Source organism: Hemiscyllium ocellatum, chromosome 2 (assembly GCF_020745735.1).
Source record: "Hemiscyllium ocellatum isolate sHemOce1 chromosome 2, sHemOce1.pat.X.cur, whole genome shotgun sequence".
Classification (NCBI taxonomy): Eukaryota; Metazoa; Chordata; class Chondrichthyes; order Orectolobiformes; family Hemiscylliidae; genus Hemiscyllium; species Hemiscyllium ocellatum.
In genome coordinates, this window is record NC_083402.1 from 79,118,305 (window position 1) to 79,138,970 (window position 20,666).

A 20,666-nucleotide genomic window follows, 5' to 3' on the forward strand; every position below is an offset into this window, starting at 1 on the left:
TAGCTCCCCAAGGGAACATAGAAACACCAACACCTACAAGTTGTTTTCTGAAATATATTCCTGTTCCTTTAGTTACACTTTGTAAAATCATGTAATATGCTCCCTAACAGCACTGAGATTGTACCGTCATCAAAAAGACCACAACAGTTCAAGAAGACAGCTGACTACCACCTTCTCACGCAACTATGAATAGGCAATAAATGCAGGCACAGTCGGCCAAACCCAAAATCTCTTTGTTGAGTAATAAAACAAAATCATATATAATATTTAAAGAATTGAAAATTATATTTTATTCTAAAGAAATAAAACAAAGATATATTTATTCATCATTTCCTGTATTCTTACTGTGTTCCAGAGCACTTCATAGACAATGAAGTAATTCTTGCAATGTTATCACTGTTTTAGGTAACAACCAACCCATTTGTGCATAGCAAGGCCCCACCAACAGTGAAATAAATGATAAGTTAGTCTGTTTTCAGTGCTGGTAGGTATGGGGTGAATGTTGATCATAACATCTCACCTGAGTAAAACAAAAAGTAGCATCCTGTTCAATGAATTATTTACAACTGAGAAACGGTATGAGCATACTTTTGGGAAACAGCACTGATATCTCATCAACACCCTGCAGCTGCACTGAGCCTGCCTATTTGACATATTGTTCCATACTGTTGCAACAGTATTATGAAGAGAAAGCAATCAATATGATCTGAAGTATTTCACAATGTTTCCTAATACATCTTTGCACTCATTTATCAAGTCTGAAAACTTAAAAATGGAATGCATTAACTGTCACACAAGTGATCGCAATAAATTGGTAAAGCTAAAATGTTAAATTTACACTGTCTTTGTTTTTAGTTCAATTTTTCTTATGTCATTATATTTATTTAATTCTCACTTATACAATGCAGCAATCAAAGATAAATATTTTCAATATGTGTTGCTAGTTCCACAGAGATTAATTTTAATTTGGAGAATAACAATTTACTCAAAGAACACCCTCCAAAGTGCTTTACAAATAACAATTACTTTTGAAGTGTAGTCATTGTTAAGTGGTGAATTTGCATACAGAGTAATTTTGTTGCCTTTGGTTGAAGGAAGAATATTGGTCAGCACACTAGGGGCAAAGCTTATCTCTTTTGCTAATGGGGCTCAAGGATACTTCAAGTCTACCTGAGCAAACAAAACCAGGATTCAATTTAACACTGCATTTGAAAGACAGGATTTTTCCTCAATGCATCACTGCACTGAAGTAGCACCTATAATTCTGAGTTTAAGTCCATACTGGGGCTTGAACCTATAATTTTCTGTCTCTGAGTCAGATATGCTGCCAATGTTAAATAGAAAAGCAGTGCTGAAAGTGTGAACCAAGTTAACATTCCAGATAACGTTTTAATAAAAACGTAAGTGACAATATGTTGGCATATTCTGCATGGACTGCTGACCTACGTTGAATGGAGAATCAATTTGATAGGTTTGGGTTCCAATACTAGAATTCAGTAGCAAATGCACAGGTTTTATTATTGCCTCAAAATATACTTCACTGGATCTACTTCCCACATTGAAGTCTCCACCTATTCTTTCTGAACCACTCTGCACCACCTACAATGAATGTTGAACGATTCCATGTTGTTTACTGCAGGATGACACTGGTGTTTGAAAGATGATTTGTGCAGTAAGTTTGTGCTGTACAAACTCAATTTTAACACAGATCTCCAGCTAAAATATTGTTGTGGCCATGAGCTGCCAACTTCTGCTTAACACAATCTATTCTGCATGTGGCCTCCATTTGACCTTGCCAATGGATGCCAAGGATTTGCAAGAAATTCCAGACGAGGCAAGGCATTGTGCTTGTACTTCTCAGGCCTGGTGTGCACTTAGTTTGGCTCAGTGACCATGTTTTTCAGAATTTGATACACCCCAATGGCCATATATGAGGGCTTAATGGTCTCCATTCACAAAAGAGGTTTGTTTTTGGAGTTATGATGCTTCTTGAAGGTTCATGTGTAATTAAGGTGACACTTCAGCCAAGATGTTCAGGGCCCTTTATGGAAGTCTCAGATGTGGGATTGTGGGACATAAAATTGGGTCCTTTGCAGATTTTTAAAGGTGAAGAACTGAGGCTTGACACGAAGACTAGCGCAGTGTACAGAAGGATCCATCGCCTTTAAATGGTGGATCTTCAGATTCCAGGACTTTGTGGATATGCTGACTGTTTGTTTGGCACACACATATTTAAAGAGAGTGTGTATGGGGTTTGGATAGTTAGAAGGGAAAAAAAGGGCAGATTGTCTTATGCGGAAAGGTTGGACAGCCTAGTCTTGAAAATTCAGACATGCCATTATTGAAACATCCAGGATTCCGAGACATCTTGACAGGGTAGATGCAGAATGGATATTTCACTTTGTGGGAGAATTTAGAACTGAGGTCACTGTTTAAAAATAAGAGGTCACCCATTTAAAACAAAATAAGCAATTTATTTTCTTGCAGAGGGTTGTGAGTTGATTAGATTAGGTTTCCTACGGAGGAGAAACAAGTCCACACCGACCCTCTGAAGAGCAACCCATCCAGACCCATTCCCCTGACTGTTGCACCTAACACTACGGGCAATTTGGCATGGCCAGTTCACCTAATCCACACATCTTTGGACTGTGGGAAGAAACTGGAACACCCAGAGGAAACCCACACAGACAAGGGGAGAATGTGCAAACTTCACACAAACAGTGGTCTGAGGCTGGAATTGAACCCAGGTTCATGGCGCTGTGAGGCAGCAGTGCTAAACAACTGAAGCGCCGTGCCGCCCTTGAGTTGTTGGAACCCTCTCCCTGAAAAGGTGGTGGAAGCAGAGTCTTTGAATATTTTTAAGACAAAGTTAGACAGTGAACAGTTGTCAGGGGGTAGGTAGAAATGTGGATTTGAAGTTATAATCTGTTCAGCAGCGATCTTACTGAATAGTGGAACATGCTTGAGGGGCCAAGTGTTTTTTATTCATGCTCAAGATGTAGGCAGTGCTGACTAGGCCAGCATTTATTGCCCATCCTTAGTTGCCCAGAGGGAAGTTGTGTTAACCACATTGCTGTGAATCTGGGGTCACATGTCAGCCAGACCAGGCATCAGTGAACCACATGAGTTTTTCCGACAATCAGCAATGGTTTCATGGTAATCATTAGATTCTTATTCCCAGATTTATTGGATTCAAACTCCTCCATCTGCTGTGGCAGAATTCGAACCTGGGGGTTTCCAGAACATTATCTGGGTCTCTAAATTAACAGTCCAATGATAATACCACTAGGCCATCACCTCCTGTATTCTGCTTCTTTTTTGTATGTTCAGATGCATCATGAACAACTAACTTTAAGTAAGTAGTCAAACATCACACATCACCAGGTTATATCCAACCTATAACCTGGTGTTGTATGTTTTTTAATTTTGTCTACCCCAGTCCAACACCGGCACCTCCAATTTAAGTAAGTAGTGATTTCCTTTTATAAGATTTGAGAATTTCCCAAACTGAGCAGGTTTTGTTTGTCCAAATCAACTTGTCTCTCTTTGCTAAATTATCATTCTGTAAAAGAAAATGGATAATGTTTTTCATATGAAATGTGAGTTATTATTAACTTCTTAAATCTTCTTGTTTCATACAGTTGATCAAAAAAACTTATACATTGAGCAAAGACACAATTCATCATTTGTATTGAGAAATGTAGACAGATTTTCTGAAAAGAATAATTGTTCATGCTTCTAAATATGAACACAATGTACATCTGGCGTGCTCACTTACTAATTCTTTACACTAGGAATTGGTCAAGCTTATTTTTGAAGTTGTGAATGAGCAATTTGCTGTCAGTCATGAAAATTTCTATTGTGAGCATCTGGTGAGAATGATCAAATTTTAATAAAATAAATCACAAATTGCATGAAAGGGATAGCAGCTATGACACTTATCATTCCCTCCTCTGATCCAATGCACTATATAGACATTCACTTGTTTTTAAAATCTGACTTTTGTGTAAAATCAACTGTTGATTTTTGATGTGAGGGCTCACAAGTTGCTAATATGAGAGGAAAAACTTTTTAGATTACCTTTTTTTCTTTAATGTCTTTGGAATACTTTTTTTTATTCTTCCGAACAAATAGATTGGAATTCGGTTGATCAGATTTTCTGAATTCTGACATCCCTTCCACTGAAGCACAATGTGTTCTTATGCTGAAGTGCTTTGTGATTATATTCTTAGATTTGGACTTGAAGTTATAGCCTCTCGGCTCAGAGATGCGAGTTATTAGCCAAGCGGGCACCACACCACAAGATGGGAATTTGCATGTGCTCTTTTGCAAATAAGATATTAATATTTTGGAAACACAGCAAATAATTTGGACTAAGTTATGAAACATATCAATCCTATTGTTATGGGTGAGCAAACACTGAACAGAATCTTGAGCCTCCTTGTGAGTTTGGTGATGAGTGCATTTAATGAGGAGAGGACCCCCACCAACATCTGGACTGTACTTCCTTTAAGGGGTTTTTTTTCCTGCCTATTGCCAATTGGGGCCCATCAGTGGACAATTACTGCTGACTTAAGGCTTTGTGTTGCTACATTTTGGGGAGCAAACAAGCGAACCCAGGGGCTGGGTCCTTTATCCAAAAGTCTGATTGAGAAATATGTCATTGGAAAATAGGTGCCTACTGAAAGACTCTCCCCAATATTGCTGCTAACCCCCAGCCTGGCCCTTCCCTCCCATTGCCTTTGATTGGCCAGCAGCTCTTGATAGATGAGACCACCACCAGGGTAGTTGATGAACTGAAGAAGCACACCACTGGCCTCTGTGTGCAACAAGATGCAAAAGGCCTACCTGAAAAGAGGTTACAAGAAGGGGTCCATTATCATCTTTCCAGCTGGCAGTCATCACTCACTGCCTCTGTGGAGCAATTACAGATAGGTGATACATACAGTTTTGCCATCACCTGAATTTCTGAAGGAAATGCTGATCACACAGTGTTCCACTTGCAAGTTCCAGGGAATCGTTGGCTCTTGTACTGATTTTGGAAAAATTGCCAAGTGCGATCCTAGGATTTTATGGGATGTTGATACCCTGAAGCAAAAACGTTATGGTTTCAGTGAAAAATATGGAGACAACACTATTTGCCCACAAATGACTTCAAATGACAATGCAGCAGAAATGCTGTCCATAGGCCTTCCTCCCATGACCTTAATCGATTAGTTTAATAACGTTAGTGTACTAAACAAATGTTTTAAAAATATATCGCATGTTGGTTATGTTTAAAACCTTATTTTACGGACTTATTATAAGATACTGACAAAATTAAGTTGTTGCTTATTTGCCTGTCTAAACTGATAAATTTGTTCTTTTGGATTTGAGCAGCAGGATGTGTAATCTTAGCGCCAGCCACACTTGATGATAGAGATTGAAATCCCTGTAGCCTGGTATAGCTTTGCTTTTCCCAGTGTTTCTTTTAAGTTATATTCAACATGAATGCTCAACCAACACATTCATTGAGAGGGTATCAGTAGATGGGAATTAATAGGAGGTGTATTTCAACATTTTTAATTTAAGCTAGGGGATTTTGAATTATTCAGTGTGGGCAAGGTCTCATCTATTGACCTTTTCCTCTTGCCCTAAGAGGATGGTGGTTATTGGAGGTCCTTTTCTTTAGAACCTTGCCAACCTTGTGATGAAGGTGCTTCCTATGTGCAGAATTTTCTGAGTGCCTACTGAGTGGATTCATGGGGAGGTGAGGTAAAGAGCGAGGAAAATTGTATTAAAAAGAGAACGGTTCAGCTCCAGTATGAGCACTTGATGTTTTGCCCAGAGGGAGACACATAACAATGATAACAGCTCACTCAGCAGCAACAGCAAAGCACTCCAGCTTGTTAAGTAGCCACTTAAAAGCAATTGTTGCAGCACAACTCTGGTTTTGGCAGCACCACACAAATTTCTTCCCATACCCCAATTTAGTCTGTGCAGTGGAAAGTCAAGATTGAGTTACCGCTGAAGGATATTTCTGGCAGAAAGCTGAGTCTCAACTGCTCCCCTTCTACTGATGGTGACTCCAGAGCTATTCTGCTTCTGCTCTGCCTAGGCCTTAGCACTGCTGCCAGTGGTAACACAACGAGGGCTGACAGCTTCCTTGCAATGTTCATCAGCTCCTTACTTCAGGAGAATCCGCTTGGGGACAGAGACCATGGAGGCCATCTAAGTAGCCACCTCCTATAACATTCAGCCAGAAGATGTGTTTCTACATTGACTGGTTTCACAATCCAGAAATGATCCAGATGAGAGGTTCCCAAAGCTGATGGTATATTTCAGCCCTCTCTCTAAGCTTAGTGAGGATGAGAATGAGCATGACAGTGGAGGGAATTTCCAGTCCAGCTTTCAGTGAATACTCATATATGTTTAATGAAATCAGCTAATTCAAAATGGAGTGTGGCTTGAATTCAGGACTATCTGGTTCTGGCTATTTGGCTTTCATATTGGGCACTGCTCTTATGAACTGCAAGATTAAGAAATGCAAGTTCAAATTTATAGTAGTAACTAATAAAAGCATAGCAAATGTGATGCAAATGATCACTTAGCCTCAGCGTGCTCTCTTTTTATAGCATTGTCAGCCCATGTACTTTAAAATAATACATCTATATTCTGTTATTCACATTTAAGTATATTATGCAATAAATTACTTTTAAGGTCCAGTTACTACAGTTATGCAGGAAAAACATAACTCCACTGAGATAGATCAGTAATCCCAATCAATAATCAACAAGGAGAAATTACTAGCTCTCTCTCTCTAGCCAAAACACTCAAGCAGTCATTACTGGAAAATCATATCTTGTTTTATAGTGGACTTAATGTTGATTACATGAGGCAGTACCACTAGATGGAGATAAATATATGTAGCCTATATTTAATTTATAAATAAGCAAATTGTATAAATCAATCACCTTTTATGTTCATAAAGCACAGCGTCTTATTAAATAATAAATATCATTTCTTCTTGTCTACAGTAACAGTGAGATTAAATTGAGATAATTTAAATTCAGGTCAAAAATAAATACATATCAAAATAACTTCAAGGTTTCTGAAAAAAAAGGTGGAACTATAGCAAGTCTTTTAGGCAACTGATGTGCCTTTTACTTAAATGTTGGTTTGACCTTAAGGTTTAATAAATTCTTGTGATGTTCTCATTGATTTTATGATTTATTTATGATCCATGCTTTTCATCATCATTTTATTAGTTGTATTTTGAAACCAGTAGCTTTGAACAGGTACAAAACCAGAAACTGCTGGAAAAACTCAGCAGGTCTGGCAGCATCTGTGCAGAGAAATTTTAGGTCCAGTCACCCTTCCTCAGAACTGATGGTAACTAGGAAAATGTTGATTTATGTGCAGAAGATAGGGTAGGGGGAAGGGGTAAGGAATAGACGATAGGTAAGAATAGAGCCCAAAGAGAGAGAGAAGACAAAGGAGTGGATAACGATCTGGCTAGGAAAGTGAATCATTGTTATTGGAGACTGTAAGTGCGTAATGGCAGACTATGTGATAACCAGCTTAAAAATGTGTTGCTGGAAAAGTGCAGCAGGTCAGGCAGCATCAAAGGAACAGGAGAATCGACGTTTCAGGCATAAGCCCTTCTTCAGGAATGAGGTGGGTGTGCCAAGCAGGCTAAGATAAAAGGTAGGGAGGAGGGACTTGGGGAGGGGCACTGGGAATACCTGCATCCCTCCCCCAAGTCCTTCCTTTTATCTTAGCCCGCTTGGCACACCCTCCTCACTTCTGAAGAAGGGCTTATGCCCGAAACATCGATTCTCCTGTTCCTTTGATGCTGCCTGACCTGCTGCACTTTTTCAGCAACACATTTTTAAGCTCTGATCTCCAGCATCTGCAGTCCTCACGTTCTCCTATGTGATACCAAGGCCTGTTGTCTGGAGTTGGGGGCTAGGACATGGGAGAGTTCAGGCCCTAAAATTGTTGAACTTGAAATTGAGTCCGGAAGGCGGCAGGGTCCCCAAGCGGGAAAATAAGGTGTTGTTCTTCCAGCTTGCACTGAGCTTCGCTGGAAAACTGCAGCAAGCCTGACATAGAGATGTTGGCCAGGGAACAGGGTGGTACAGTAACGTGACAGATGACTGGAAGCTCAGGGTCTTCACAGAACATCTACATTCTGCTCGTAAAAAAGACCCTTTCAGTCTTTATTTTTATTAGCTATGACCAGGTGATCAGATTTACATGAAGCTACAATGAGAAAATGAGCTCAAAATTCTCTTTAGAGATATTGTTTCTTTGACATGACTGTTAGACATGGAGAAGTAGATAGGACGACCTCTGTGATATTTTCCCAGACAACCACATCTAGTAACTTTTAGTATTTGCCTCGACTACCAATATGTGGTAATACACTGCCATTAGTCCACTTTGGTCTTTGTTTTGTCTTGGTACTATCTGTTCTTATTGATGGAGGATGCACTGCTGTAACAACTTACAGAAGAGGCACAATTCTTAGATAATTGGAAGATTCCTTTCCTTGTTATGGGAAGGATACTATTAAGCTGGAGAGGGTTCAGAAAAGATTTACCAGGATGTTGTCCAGAGTGGAGGGTTTGAGTTATAAGAAAAGGCTGGATAGGCTGGAACTCTTTTCACTGGAAGGTAGGAAGTTGGGAGGTGACCTTACAGAGATTTATAAAATAATGAGAGGTATAAATGACATGAATGATAAGTGTCTCTTCCCTGGGATGGAGGTTTTCAAGATTACAGGGCATATTTTAAGAAAAAGATTTAAAACATACATAAGGGCCAGTTTTTTCACAGAGAATGATTCGTGTGTTGAATGAACTTGCTGAGGAAGTGGTGGATGCGGGTACAGAAACAACGTTTAAAAGACATAGAGATAAATACAGAGGAACCTCGATTGTCTGAATATCAATTATCCGAATATCAGATTATCTGAAGGAGGTCTCGAGGTCCCAATATAAACATTACATCAAAGACGTGTTTCCAATACAGATCACATCTTTTGTTTACAATGATTGAACAGGCACCATCTCCAAATCACTTATCTCCTGTTTTCTCTCTCTCTCTCCCCACACTTTTCCTGGAGTTCTACAGAGGGGTGTACCTGAAACTCCTGTAAAGGGTAAAGGTGGAACCTGTCAAAAAGTTTCAGTAAAAAGTTGTGTGTGTGGCTGTGACTGTGTGTGCGTGCGCGCGCGTGCATGCACGCATGCTATTTGGAGACTTACCCCACAAAGGCAGCAGCGTTTGTTGTTGGTGTCCAGTCCAGCTGCCCCGGTGGGGGACGGTGTTGGACGGGGTCAGGGGCTCGCACGCGGTGTGCTGCTGCCTCAACTCCTGAATCAGGAACAGACTTAAAATGCTCTGAGCCCCAGAGGAAAGGCATTTAATCGATTATCTGAACAAAATAGTGACCGCCCATTTTGTTTGGATAATCGAGGTTTCTCTGTACATGAGTAAGACATGTTTGGAAAGAAATGCAGGCATGTGGGAATAGGTTAGTTTGGGAGAATGGTCAGCATGGACTAGTTGGACCAAAGGGTCGGTTTCCATGCTGTATGACTTTGTAACAGAGTGTGAGATGATGTATTTTGAGAGGTCAAATGCAAGAGGAAAATATACAGTAAATGGCAAGACATTGATGTATGGAGGGATCTTGTTAATCAGATCCATAGCTCACTAAAAGTATAAAATAAGTGGATAAGGTTGTAAAGAAGGTGTCTGGCCTATTTGTCTTCATCAGTCAGGGCATCAAATATAAAAGTTAGCAGGTCATTTTGCAACTGCGTAAAACTTTCGTTAGACCACATTTGGAGTATTGTGTGCAGATATGGTCACTACACTATTGAAAGGATGTGGAGGTTTTGGAGAAGGTGCTTTACCAGGATGTTGCCTGGATTGGAATGTATTAACTATAAGGAGAGATTAGAAAAACTTGGATTGTTTTCGCTAGAGGTTGAGGGACACCCTGACAGAGGTATATAAAATCATGAGAGGCATGGATTGAGTGGAAAGTCCTTTCCCCAAGGTGGAAACCTCAATTTCTATGGGGCATAGGCTTAAAGTGAGTGGGGAAACTTTAATAGAGATGTGGAAGGAGAGTTGTTTTATATACAGGGTGGTTGGTGCCTCATAGGCAATGACGGGGGAGGTGATAGATGCTGATACAATTGAAATGTTTAAGAGGCATTTAGACAGAAACATGAACAACTGAGGAATAGAAGGATATGGGCCTTGAGAAGGCAGATGGGATTAGTTTAGAATGGCGTCATGGTCGGCACTGACATGGTGGCTCTTGGACAGGTTCCTGTGTGTACTGCTCTATGATCTAAGAGCAGCTAGAGATTGAAAACAGAAAGTGAGGTGCTAGGTTGGAAATCGATGTTTGTCTTGAAGGTGATGATGGGATAGATCTTACTTTCAATCAATCACAAAAGCTCTTTCAAAACGAGCCTAATTGCCCCTTTCTGATACTTACATTAATTTTATGCTTGCTGATATCAACAGTTGCCTCTTTCACAATAAGTCTCTTCAGTGAAATGTATCTTCTGACTTAATATCATTTAAGTACTACTGCTTTTGGTCAGGCAAACTTAAAAGGACCATAGAGAGCTGGTACAGATACACCTTATCTCTCTAAAAGGTGAAGTAGCATACATGTCAACACTTAAAATATATGTATCGTCAATAGAATGGGTGAAGACAATGTAATATGAACATTGACCCCCCCTCAAAATCATTACCTTGTTCAAAAAGACCCTGACTTCGATTGACAGTCCACCTCACGGAGAAAATACAATAAATTCTTCTTTGCACTCTGTCTGATAAGAGGGTTTGTCTGGACAGGATTCCAGACATCCCTTTTAATGGCTTTTTAAGAACGGTGGTAAGGACAAGCCAGGGAACTATAGTCCACCACCGACGTCAGGCTCACTGGTCAAGTTGTTGGAGGGAATCCTGAGGGACAGGATGTACATATATTTGGAAAGTCAAGGACTGATTAGAGATAGTCAACACGGCTTTGTGCATGGGAAATCATTTCTCACAAACTTGATTGAGTTTTTTGAAGAAGTAACAAAGAGGATTGATGAGGGCAGATCCGTAGATGTGATCTATATGGACTTCAGTAAATCGTTCGACAAGGTTCCCCATGGGAGACTGATTGGCAAGGTTAGATCTCACGGAATAAAGGGAGAACTAGCCATTTGGATACAGAACTGGCTTCAAGGTAGAAGACAGAGGGTGGTGGTGGAGGGTTGTTTTTCAGACTGGAGGCCTATGACCAGTGGGGTGCCACAAGGATCAGTGCTTAGTCATCTACTTTTTGTCATTTACATAAATGATTTGGATGCGAGCATAAGAGTTTGCAGATGACACCAAAATGGGAAATGTAGTGGACAGCAAAGAAGGTTACCTCAGATTACAACAGGATCTTGACCAGATGGGCCAATGGGCTGAGAAGTGGCAGATGGAGTTCAATTCAGATAACTGCGAGGTGCTGCATTTTGGGAAAGCAAAACTCAGCAGAACTTATACACTTACTGGTAAGGTTCTAGGGAGTGTTGCTGAACAAAGAGACCTTGGAGTGCAGGTTCATAGCAGCTTGAAAGTGGAGTTGCACGTGGATAGGATAGTGAAGCCGGCGTTTGGTATGCTTTACTTTATTGGTCAGAGTATTGAGTACAGGAGTTGAGAGCTGAAAATGTGTTGCTGGTCAAAGCACAGCTGGCCAGGCAGCATCTCAGGAATAGAGAATTCGACGTTTCGAGCATAAGCCCTTCATCAGGAATGAGAGAGAGTAGCCAAGCAGGCTAAGATAAAAGGTAGGGAGGAGGGACTTGGGGGAGGGGCGATGGAGGTGGGATAGGTGGAAGGAGGTCAAGGTGAGGGTGATAGGCCGGAGTGGGGTGGGGACGGAGAAGTCAGGAAGAGGATTGCAGGTTAGGAGGGCGGTGCTGAGTTGAGGGAACCGACTGAGACAAGGTGGGGGGAGGGGAAATAGGAAACCGGAGAAATCTGAATTCATACCTTGTGGTTGGAGGGTTCCCAGGCGGAAGATGAGGCGCTCCTCCTCCAGCCGTCGTGTTGTTATGTTCTGCCGGTGGAGGAGTCCAAGGACCTGCATGTCCTCGGTGGAGTGGGAGGGAGAGTTAAAGTGTTGAGCCACGGGGTGGTTGGGTTGGTTGGTCCGGGTGTCCCTGAGGTGTTCTCTGAAGCGTTCCACAAGTAAGCGGCCTGTCTCACCAATATAGAGGAGGCCACATCGGGTGCAGCGGATGCAATAGATGATGTGTGTGGAAGTACAGGTGAACTTGTGGCGGATATGGAAGGATCCCTTGGGGCCTTGGAGGGAAGTGAGTGTGGAGGTGTGGGCGCAAGTTTTACATTTCCTGCGGTTGCAGGGGAAGGTGCCGGGGGTGGAGGTTGGGTTGGTGGGGGGTGTGGATCTGACGAGGGAGTCACGAAGGGAGTGGTCCTTGCGGAACGCTGATAGGGGAGGGGAGGGAAATATATCCTTGGTGGTGGGGTCCGTTTGGAGGTGGCGGAAATGACGGCGGATGATACGTTGTATGCGGAGGTTGGTGGGGTGGTAGGTGAGAACCAGTGGGGTTCTGTCTTGGTGGCGGTTGGAGGAGCGGGGCTCAAGGGCGGAGGAGCGGGAAGTGGAGGAGATGCGGTGGAGGGCATTGTCGATCACGTCTGGGGGGAATCTGCGGTCCTTGAAGAAGGAGGCCATCTGGGCTGTGCGGTGTTGGAACTGGCCCTCCTGGGAGCAGATGCGGCGGAGCCGAAGGAATTGGGAATATGGGATGGCGATTTTGCAGGGGGCAGGGTGGGAGGAGGTGTAGTCCAGGTAGCTGTGGGAGTCAGTCGGTTTATAATAGATGTCTGTGTTGAGTCGGTCGCCCGAGATAGAGATGGAAAGGTCTAGGAAGGGGAGGGAGGAGTCTGAGACAGTCCAGGTGAATTTCAGGTCGGGATGGAAGGTGTTAGTAAAGTTGATGAACTGTTCAACCTCCTCGTGGGAGCACGAGGCAGCGCCGATACAGTCATCGATGTAGCGGAGGAAAAGGTGGGGGGTGGTGCCAGTGTAGTTGCGGAAGATGGGCTGTTCCACATATCCTACGAAGAGGCAGGCATAGCTGGGGCCCATGCGGGTGCCCATGGCAACTCCTTTAGTTTGGAGGAAGTGGGAGGATTGAAAAGAGAAGTTATTCAGGGTGAGGACCAGTTCAGTCAGTCGAAGGAGGGTGTCAGTGGAAGGGTACTGGTTGGTGCGGCGGGAAAGGAAGAAGCGGAGGGCTTTGCGTCCTTCGTGATGGGGGATGGAGGTGTACAGGGACTGGATGTCCATAGTGAAAATAAGGCGTTGGGGACCGGGGAAGCGAAAATCCTGGAGGAGGTGGAGGGCGTGGGTGGTGTCCCGAATGTCGGTGGGGAGTTCTTGGACTAAAGGGGGCAGGACCGTGTCGAGGTATTGGGAGATGAGTTCGGTGGGGCAGGAGCAGGCTGAGACAATGGGTCGGCCGGGGCAGCGCACCAACCAGTACCCTTCCACTGACACCCTCCTTCGACTGACTGAACTGGTCCTCACCCTGAATAACTTCTCTATTCAATCCTCCCACTTCCTCCAAACTAAAGGAGTTGCCATGAGCACCCGCATGGGCCCCAGCTATGCCTGCCTCTTCGTAGGATATGTGGAACAGTCCATCTTCCGCAACTACACTGGCACCACCCCCCACCTTTTCCTCCGCTACATCGATGACTGTATCGGCGCTGCCTCGTGCTCCCACGAGGAGGTTGAACAGTTCATCACCTTTACTAACACCTTCCATCCCGACCTGAAATTCACCTGGACTGTCTCAGACTCCTCCCTCCCCTTCCTAGACCTTTCCATCTCTATCTCGGGCGACCGACTCAACACAGACATCTATTATAAACCGACTGACTCCCACAGCTACCTGGACTACACCTCCTCCCACCCTGCCCCCTGCAAAATCGCCATCCCATATTCCCAATTCCTTCGTCTCCGCCGCATCTGCTCCCAGGAGGACCAGTTCCAACACTGCACAGCCCAGATGGCCTCCTTCTTCAAGGACCGCAGATTCCCCCCAGACGTGATCGACGATGCCCTCCACTGCATCTCCTCCACTTCCCGCTCCTCCGCCCTTGAGCCCCGCTCCTCCAACCGCCACCAAGACAGAACCCCACTGGTTCTCACCTACCACCCCACCAACCTCCGCATACAACGTATCATCCGCCGTCATTTCCGCCACCTCCAAACGGACCCCACCACCAAGGATATATTTCCCTCCCCTCCCCTATCAGCGTTCTGCAAGGACCACTCCCTTCGTGACTCCCTCGTCAGATCCACACCCCCCACCAACCCAACCTCCACCCCCGGCACCTTCCCCTGCAACCGCAGGAAATGTAAAACTTGCGCCCACACCTCCACACTCACTTCCCTCCAAGGCCCCAAGGGATCCTTCCATATCCGCCACAAGTTCACCTGTACCTCCACACACATCATCTATTGCATCCGCTGCACCCGATGTGGCCTCCTCTATATTGGTGAGACAGGCCGCTTACTTGTGGAACGCTTCAGAGAACACCTCAGGGACACCCGGACCAACCAACCCAACCACCCCATGGCTCAACACTTTAACTCTCCCTCCCACTCCACCGAGGACATGCAGGTCCTTGGACTCCTCCACCGGCAGAACATAACAACACGACGGCTGGAGGAGGAGCGCCTCATCTTCCGCCTGGGAACCCTCCAACCACAAGGTATGAATTCAGATTTCTCCGGTTTCCTCATTTCCCCTCCCCCCACCTTGTCTCAGTCGGTTCCCTCAACTCAGCACCGCCCTCCTAACCTGCAATCTTCTTCCTGACCTCTCCGCCCCCACCCCACTCCGGCCTATCACCCTCACCTTGACCTCCTTCCACCTATCCCACCTCCATCGCCCCTCCCCCAAGTCCCTCCTCCAAGTCCCTCCTCCCTACCTTTTATCTTAGCCTGCTTGGCTACTCTCTCTCATTCCTGATGAAGGGTTTATGCTCGAAACGTCGAATTCTCTATTCCTGAGATGCTGCCTGGCCTGCTGTGCTTTGACCAGCAGCACATTTTCAGCTGTGATCTCCAGCATCTGCAGACCTCATTTTTTACTACAGGAGTTGAGAGGTCATGTTGCGGCTGTACAGGACATTGGTTAGGCCACTGTTGGAATATTGTGTGCAATTCTGGTCTCCTTCCTATCAAAAAGATGTTGTGAAACTTGAAAGGGTTCAGAAAAGATTTACAAGGATGTTGCCAGGGTTGGAGGATTTGAGCTATAGGGAGAGGCTGAACAGGCTGGGGCTGTTTTCCCTGGAGCGTCGGAGGCTGAGAGGTGACCTTTGAGGTTTATAAAATCATGAAGGGCATGGATAGGGTAAATAGGCAAAGCCTTTTCCCTGGGGTCGGGGAGTCCAGAACGAGAGGGAATAGGTTTAGGGTGAAAGGGGAAAGATATAAAAGGGACCTAAGGAGCAACTTTTTCATGCAGAGGATGGTACGGGTATGGAATGAGCTGCCACAGGATGTGGTGGAGGCTGGTAAAACTGCAACATTTAAAAGGCATTTAGATGGGTATATGAATAGGAAGGGTTTGGAGGGATATGCGTCGGGTGCTGGCAGATGGGACTAGGTTGGGTTGGGATATCTGGTCGGCATGGACGGGTTGGACCAAAGGGTCTGTTTCCATGCTGTACATCTCTATGACTCTATGGCTTTGGACATTAATCTCACTGAGACCCAGAAAAGGCTGTGCTGTTGATGCTTTCATACTCAGCTGAGCAGAAAGGGGTTATTTATCTACAATAAATTCCTCTCAACTTCCTGAGGAGATAAACTTAGAGAAAAACTTACTATTACATAGTGTGCAACCTAAGGATTCTGTCTGCTGCCAGAGTAGAATTATTCCCCCATTATGTGTTTCTACTGGTGAGCTATGTGTATGATAACTTCAGTCCAATTTTATGTTAGGAATCCCATCATGTGGATCCATTTTAGGTCCACTGTACTAGAAATGGTCTATCTGCAAGATTAAATGCTATTTGGAACAGAGAGCAGACAAAATATTTCTGTGGCAGTGTTAGGATGTAGAATTATTTTAAGTGTATTTCTGGAATGTGGATATGACTGGCAATCATTGTACTTACTGCCTATCAATCATATTTGATATCAGAGCCCAGTTGCACAAGTAAGAGCAGAGATTTCTTTCCCTCTGGAACATCAATGAATCAGTCAATGAAATGCATGAACAAAACATTGTTTTTAAAACAATTTGACTCCTTCGTATCTATTTTTCTTATGTCATATTTTTAGTCCCACTTTTATTTTTAAAACTGATTCAAATTCTCAAATTGCAACAATTAGAGTGAAAGTCAACTCTCTGGATTATTAGTCCAGTAAATCATTCAGTTGAAATGTTATTTTAATCTTGGAGTTCTCCCTTCTAGTATTTCTTTCCAAAGAATGCATAGTAAACTGTTACTGCTCAGTGCCACTAGAGTGGAAATGTTGAGGAGTACTAAAGATGGTACAATTCCTATCATGCGTAAAGTTTTACAATACATTGTCCAACTTGGATCTAACTTTTGTGTGTGCCTTGCAGACTTCCATGTCATTATTACCACTGGGACATGCCATGAATGATGGAATGAAGCAGGGATCCTTCTGCAGGGAATATCAAAACATTTCTCACTCCTATCTGCAGGAGTTATTAAAAGCTCACAGATCAGCCATGATTTCATTGAATAGTGGAACATGTTTACGATGCTACATGCACAATTCATGTTCCTGTACAATGTATCATAGAATCAAAGGATAAAGAAGAGGCCTTTCAGTCCATCAAATCTGTACTACTAAACATATACCAACACCTACACCAGCCCCAATTTCCAGCACAAGGTCCGTAGACTTGAACGTTATAACACTTCAAGTGCTAAGTGTGGGAAGCTCAAGTTCAATTGGAGGAAATTAGTTTGTTGTAACTTAGAACACAGGTTTAAAAGTTGACAGCTAAGTTGTTATATTCAAAAACAGTGTTTGCTTATTACACTTTTTGCAGAATGCCTTCACTGTAAGACTTTGTTAATTGGCTCGAATAAGCAACAAAGTCATGAGTGTGGTGCTGGAAAAGCTCACTATGTCAGGCAGCATCTGAGGAGCAGGAGAATCGATGTTTCAGGCATAAGCCCTTCATCAGGAATGAAGCCTCATTCCTGATGAAGGGCTAATGCCCGAAAAACCGATTCTTCTGCTCCTCGGATGCTGTCTGACCCATTGTGCTTTTCCAGCACCACACTCATGACTCTGATCTCCAGCATCTGTAGTCCTCACTTTCTCCCACTCAAATAAGCAACAAGTCAGAATTGGAGCTCAGAAAAATACAGTAACGCCTCGACATACGAATGACCCTGTTCACGTACAAATCGGTTTACGAACAGGACTGTACGTAAAATTTTGCTTCAACGTATGTACGAAATTCAAGGTACAAACAAAGGTATGAACGCAAAAAGCCTGTGTGTGACCACGTGGTTTCATTGTTCTGCTTTGCTATGCACTTGTTGAACGCAAAAGCTCTCGGGCCTGGCGTGATCTCATTCAGTTCGTCCAAGCATTCTTACGCTATCCAAACAATGGCAAAAATTGATTCAGTTCGCGAACCGGGTCCCGGAAAGGATTAAGTTCGTAAGTCGAGGCGCTACTGTATTCACATTATAAGATAAACTGACCTTTAACATTATCTTTTTTAAAAATTGCTTGTGCTTCAGGCTATTTACAGTAGGTTGATTATTCTTATAAAAGCTTAGTAGTTTCGGTGGCAGTTTTCTGGCTGTTCTCTGTCCCAACGTTTAATTTGGAATTAATCTTCAAAGTGTTGATTTAAAAATGTCACAAAGACCATGTAATAGCAAAAATATGAGAGCTGCAATAAGTGACAAACAAATCGTTGTGCTAGATCCAAAACCTGAATATATTTTAGATATTTCTTGTAAAATACAGATTATCATTGGGTGATGCCTCTCACACTGTATGGAATGTTTTTATAGATGATGATGATAACATGCTAATATTTTCCTTATATCCTATTCTGTCTTGCAGGCCACTCATTACACATTTCTGGCAAGTTTTGAAGTCTTGGGGAAACTTACTTTCAGTGCCGTAGCTGGTTTACTTGTGGATAAGTTGGGTTTTCCTTTTAGTTTTTGCATATTTGTTCTGCTATCATGTTTAGCTATTGTCCATGTATGTAAGCCACCAGATTTGCTACCTGAGCAGAAAAGACAATAAAGTGCGAGTCATCTGCAATGTGATTAAAACTACCTGCATGTTGTCTCCTTGAGTAACTTTAACTGTGGTTTTATATTTTTAAAAACTATAATAACAAAATAAGGCTCCTAACAAGGAACTGTCAATGCTAGAAATCTGAAACAACAACAGAAATTGCTGGAGAAACTGAGTGGCTCTGGCAGCATCTGGGGAGAGGAAACAGTGAATATTTTGAGTCCAGTGGCACTTCTTCAGATCTTCTCAAAATGGGCCACTTCCCAGGTGCTGCCAGACCTACAGAAGACTTCTAACCTATCTAACAGCAGTGGAAATACAATAGGAGCTCAATCTCCTCCTTGATTCCCACGCATCATTGGCTTAACTGGTCCCTTTTAGTTATAGCAACAAAGATGCTACTTATTTGGACAGGAACATTATTAAATTCAGGAAAGTAGAAGCGTGTGATGTTATTAGGAAGGAGAAAGTGAAGACTGCAGATGCTGGAGATCAGAGCTGAAAATGTGTTGCTGGAAAAGCGCAGCAGGTCAGGCAGCATCCAAGGAGCAGGAGAATCGACGTTTCGGGCATAAGCCCCTGTTCAGGTATCAATGTTATTAGGAACCCAACCACATTTTAAAAGCTGAGAGAACTGGAAGGATGATGAGGGGCTTAAAACTTTCCTTCAAAGTGAATGAGATAAACATGAATCATCTAAGAGACCATGAAGAAAACTGAGGGTTTCATTACTGCAAACACAGTCATAATTCATCATCATTCCTCCTGCACAAAGAAGCTAGTCTGAGGCTCGTGACAGGCCTCAGGATCTCACTGTTTTGATTGATCTAAAGTCAGCCTCTGCATCTATTGTGGGTGCAGTATTGGCTACTGGGATACAGTCAAAGCCTGGTAGTCAAAATAGCCCAGGCTTCAACCTGATTATGTCAGGTAAATTTGTTCCCTGTGCTGTTCCACTTCCTCTTACTTAAATTACGCCCTCCTCCAATGCCTAATGAGTTACAGACAAAATAAAAGGCCGTATTTAAAGTGGTGTGCCAAAGACTGCACACAAAGGCACTTATAGCAGATATCACACAACTGTGGCAAGCCAACAAGTAAACTATGTACAATTTCATTTCTCCAAACATTCCCCTTTTCATAAAGTATGAGAATTATGCAGCATGGACGCAGACTTTTCGGTCCAGCTTTTCCAACCAGATATCCTAAACTGATCTAGATCTATTTGCCAGTATTTGGCCCATATGCCTCTAAAAATTCCCTATTCATGTACCAATCCAGATGTCTTTTAAATGTAACAATTGTCCCTGCTTCCAATTGCTCTGACAGCTTGTTCCATATATACACCACCCCCTGCGTGAAAAGGTTACCCTCTGGTCCCATTTAAATCTTTCCTGTCTCACCTAAACCTGTGCCCTCTAGTTTTGAACTCATGTTATCCTGGGATAAAGACCTTGTCTATTTACCCTATCCATGCCCCTCATGATTTTATAAATCTCTGTAAGGTCACCCCTCAGCTTCCAGTGCTCCAGGGGAAATAAAAAGCTCCAGCCTATTCAACTTCTCCCTATTGTTCAAACCCTCCAATCCTGGCAACATTCTTGTAAATCTTTTCTGACTCTGTTCAAGTTTAACATATTTCCTATTAGTAGGCAAACGAGAATTGAACACAATGTTCTAAAAGTGGCCTCACTAATGTCCTGTACAGCTGCAACATGACCTCACTACTCCTATGCCCAATGCACTGACCAATGAAGGCAAGCATACCAAATGCCTTTTTCATCACCCTGTCTACCTGTGACCAATGGTGTGACGCAAGGATCGGTGTTGTGTCCACTGCTTTTATCATTTATATAAATGATTTGGATGTGAGTACAGGAAATATAGTTAGTAGGTTTGCAGATGTCCACTTTCAAGGAACTATGCACCTGTACCCCAGGTCTCTATATTTGGTATCACACCCAAGGACCCTACCATTAATTGTATAAGTCCTGCCCTGATTTGCCTTTCCAAAATGCAACACCTCACATTTATCCAAATTAAGTTCCATCTGCCATTCCTTGGCACAATGTCCATCTGATGATGATCCCATTGTATTCTGAAATAGCAATCTTCACTGTCCACTACACCTCCAATTTTGGTATCATCTGCAAACCTACTAGCTATATTTCCTGTACTCACATCCAAATCAGTTATATAAATGGTAAAAGCAGTGGACACAACACCGATCCTTGCGGCACACCATTGGTCACAGGCCGAAAAGCAACCCCATTATCGCCACCCTTTGTCTCCTCCCTTCAAAACAATT

General features: G+C 43.1%; 1 protein-coding gene across 1 annotated transcript in view; it reads left to right on the forward strand.

Moving 5' to 3' along the window:
* Window positions 1–18,397, forward strand: part of mfsd3 (major facilitator superfamily domain containing 3) — a 145,737-nt gene extending 127,340 nt beyond the window's left edge. Inside the window, exon 7 of the mRNA XM_060844998.1 lies at window positions 18,176–18,397. Within this exon, the coding sequence (XP_060700981.1) occupies window positions 18,176–18,364 (189 nt within the window). The 3' untranslated portion in view covers window positions 18,365–18,397. The remainder of the gene's footprint in view (window positions 1–18,175) is intronic.
* The last annotated feature ends 2,269 nt before the right edge of the window (window positions 18,398–20,666 follow it).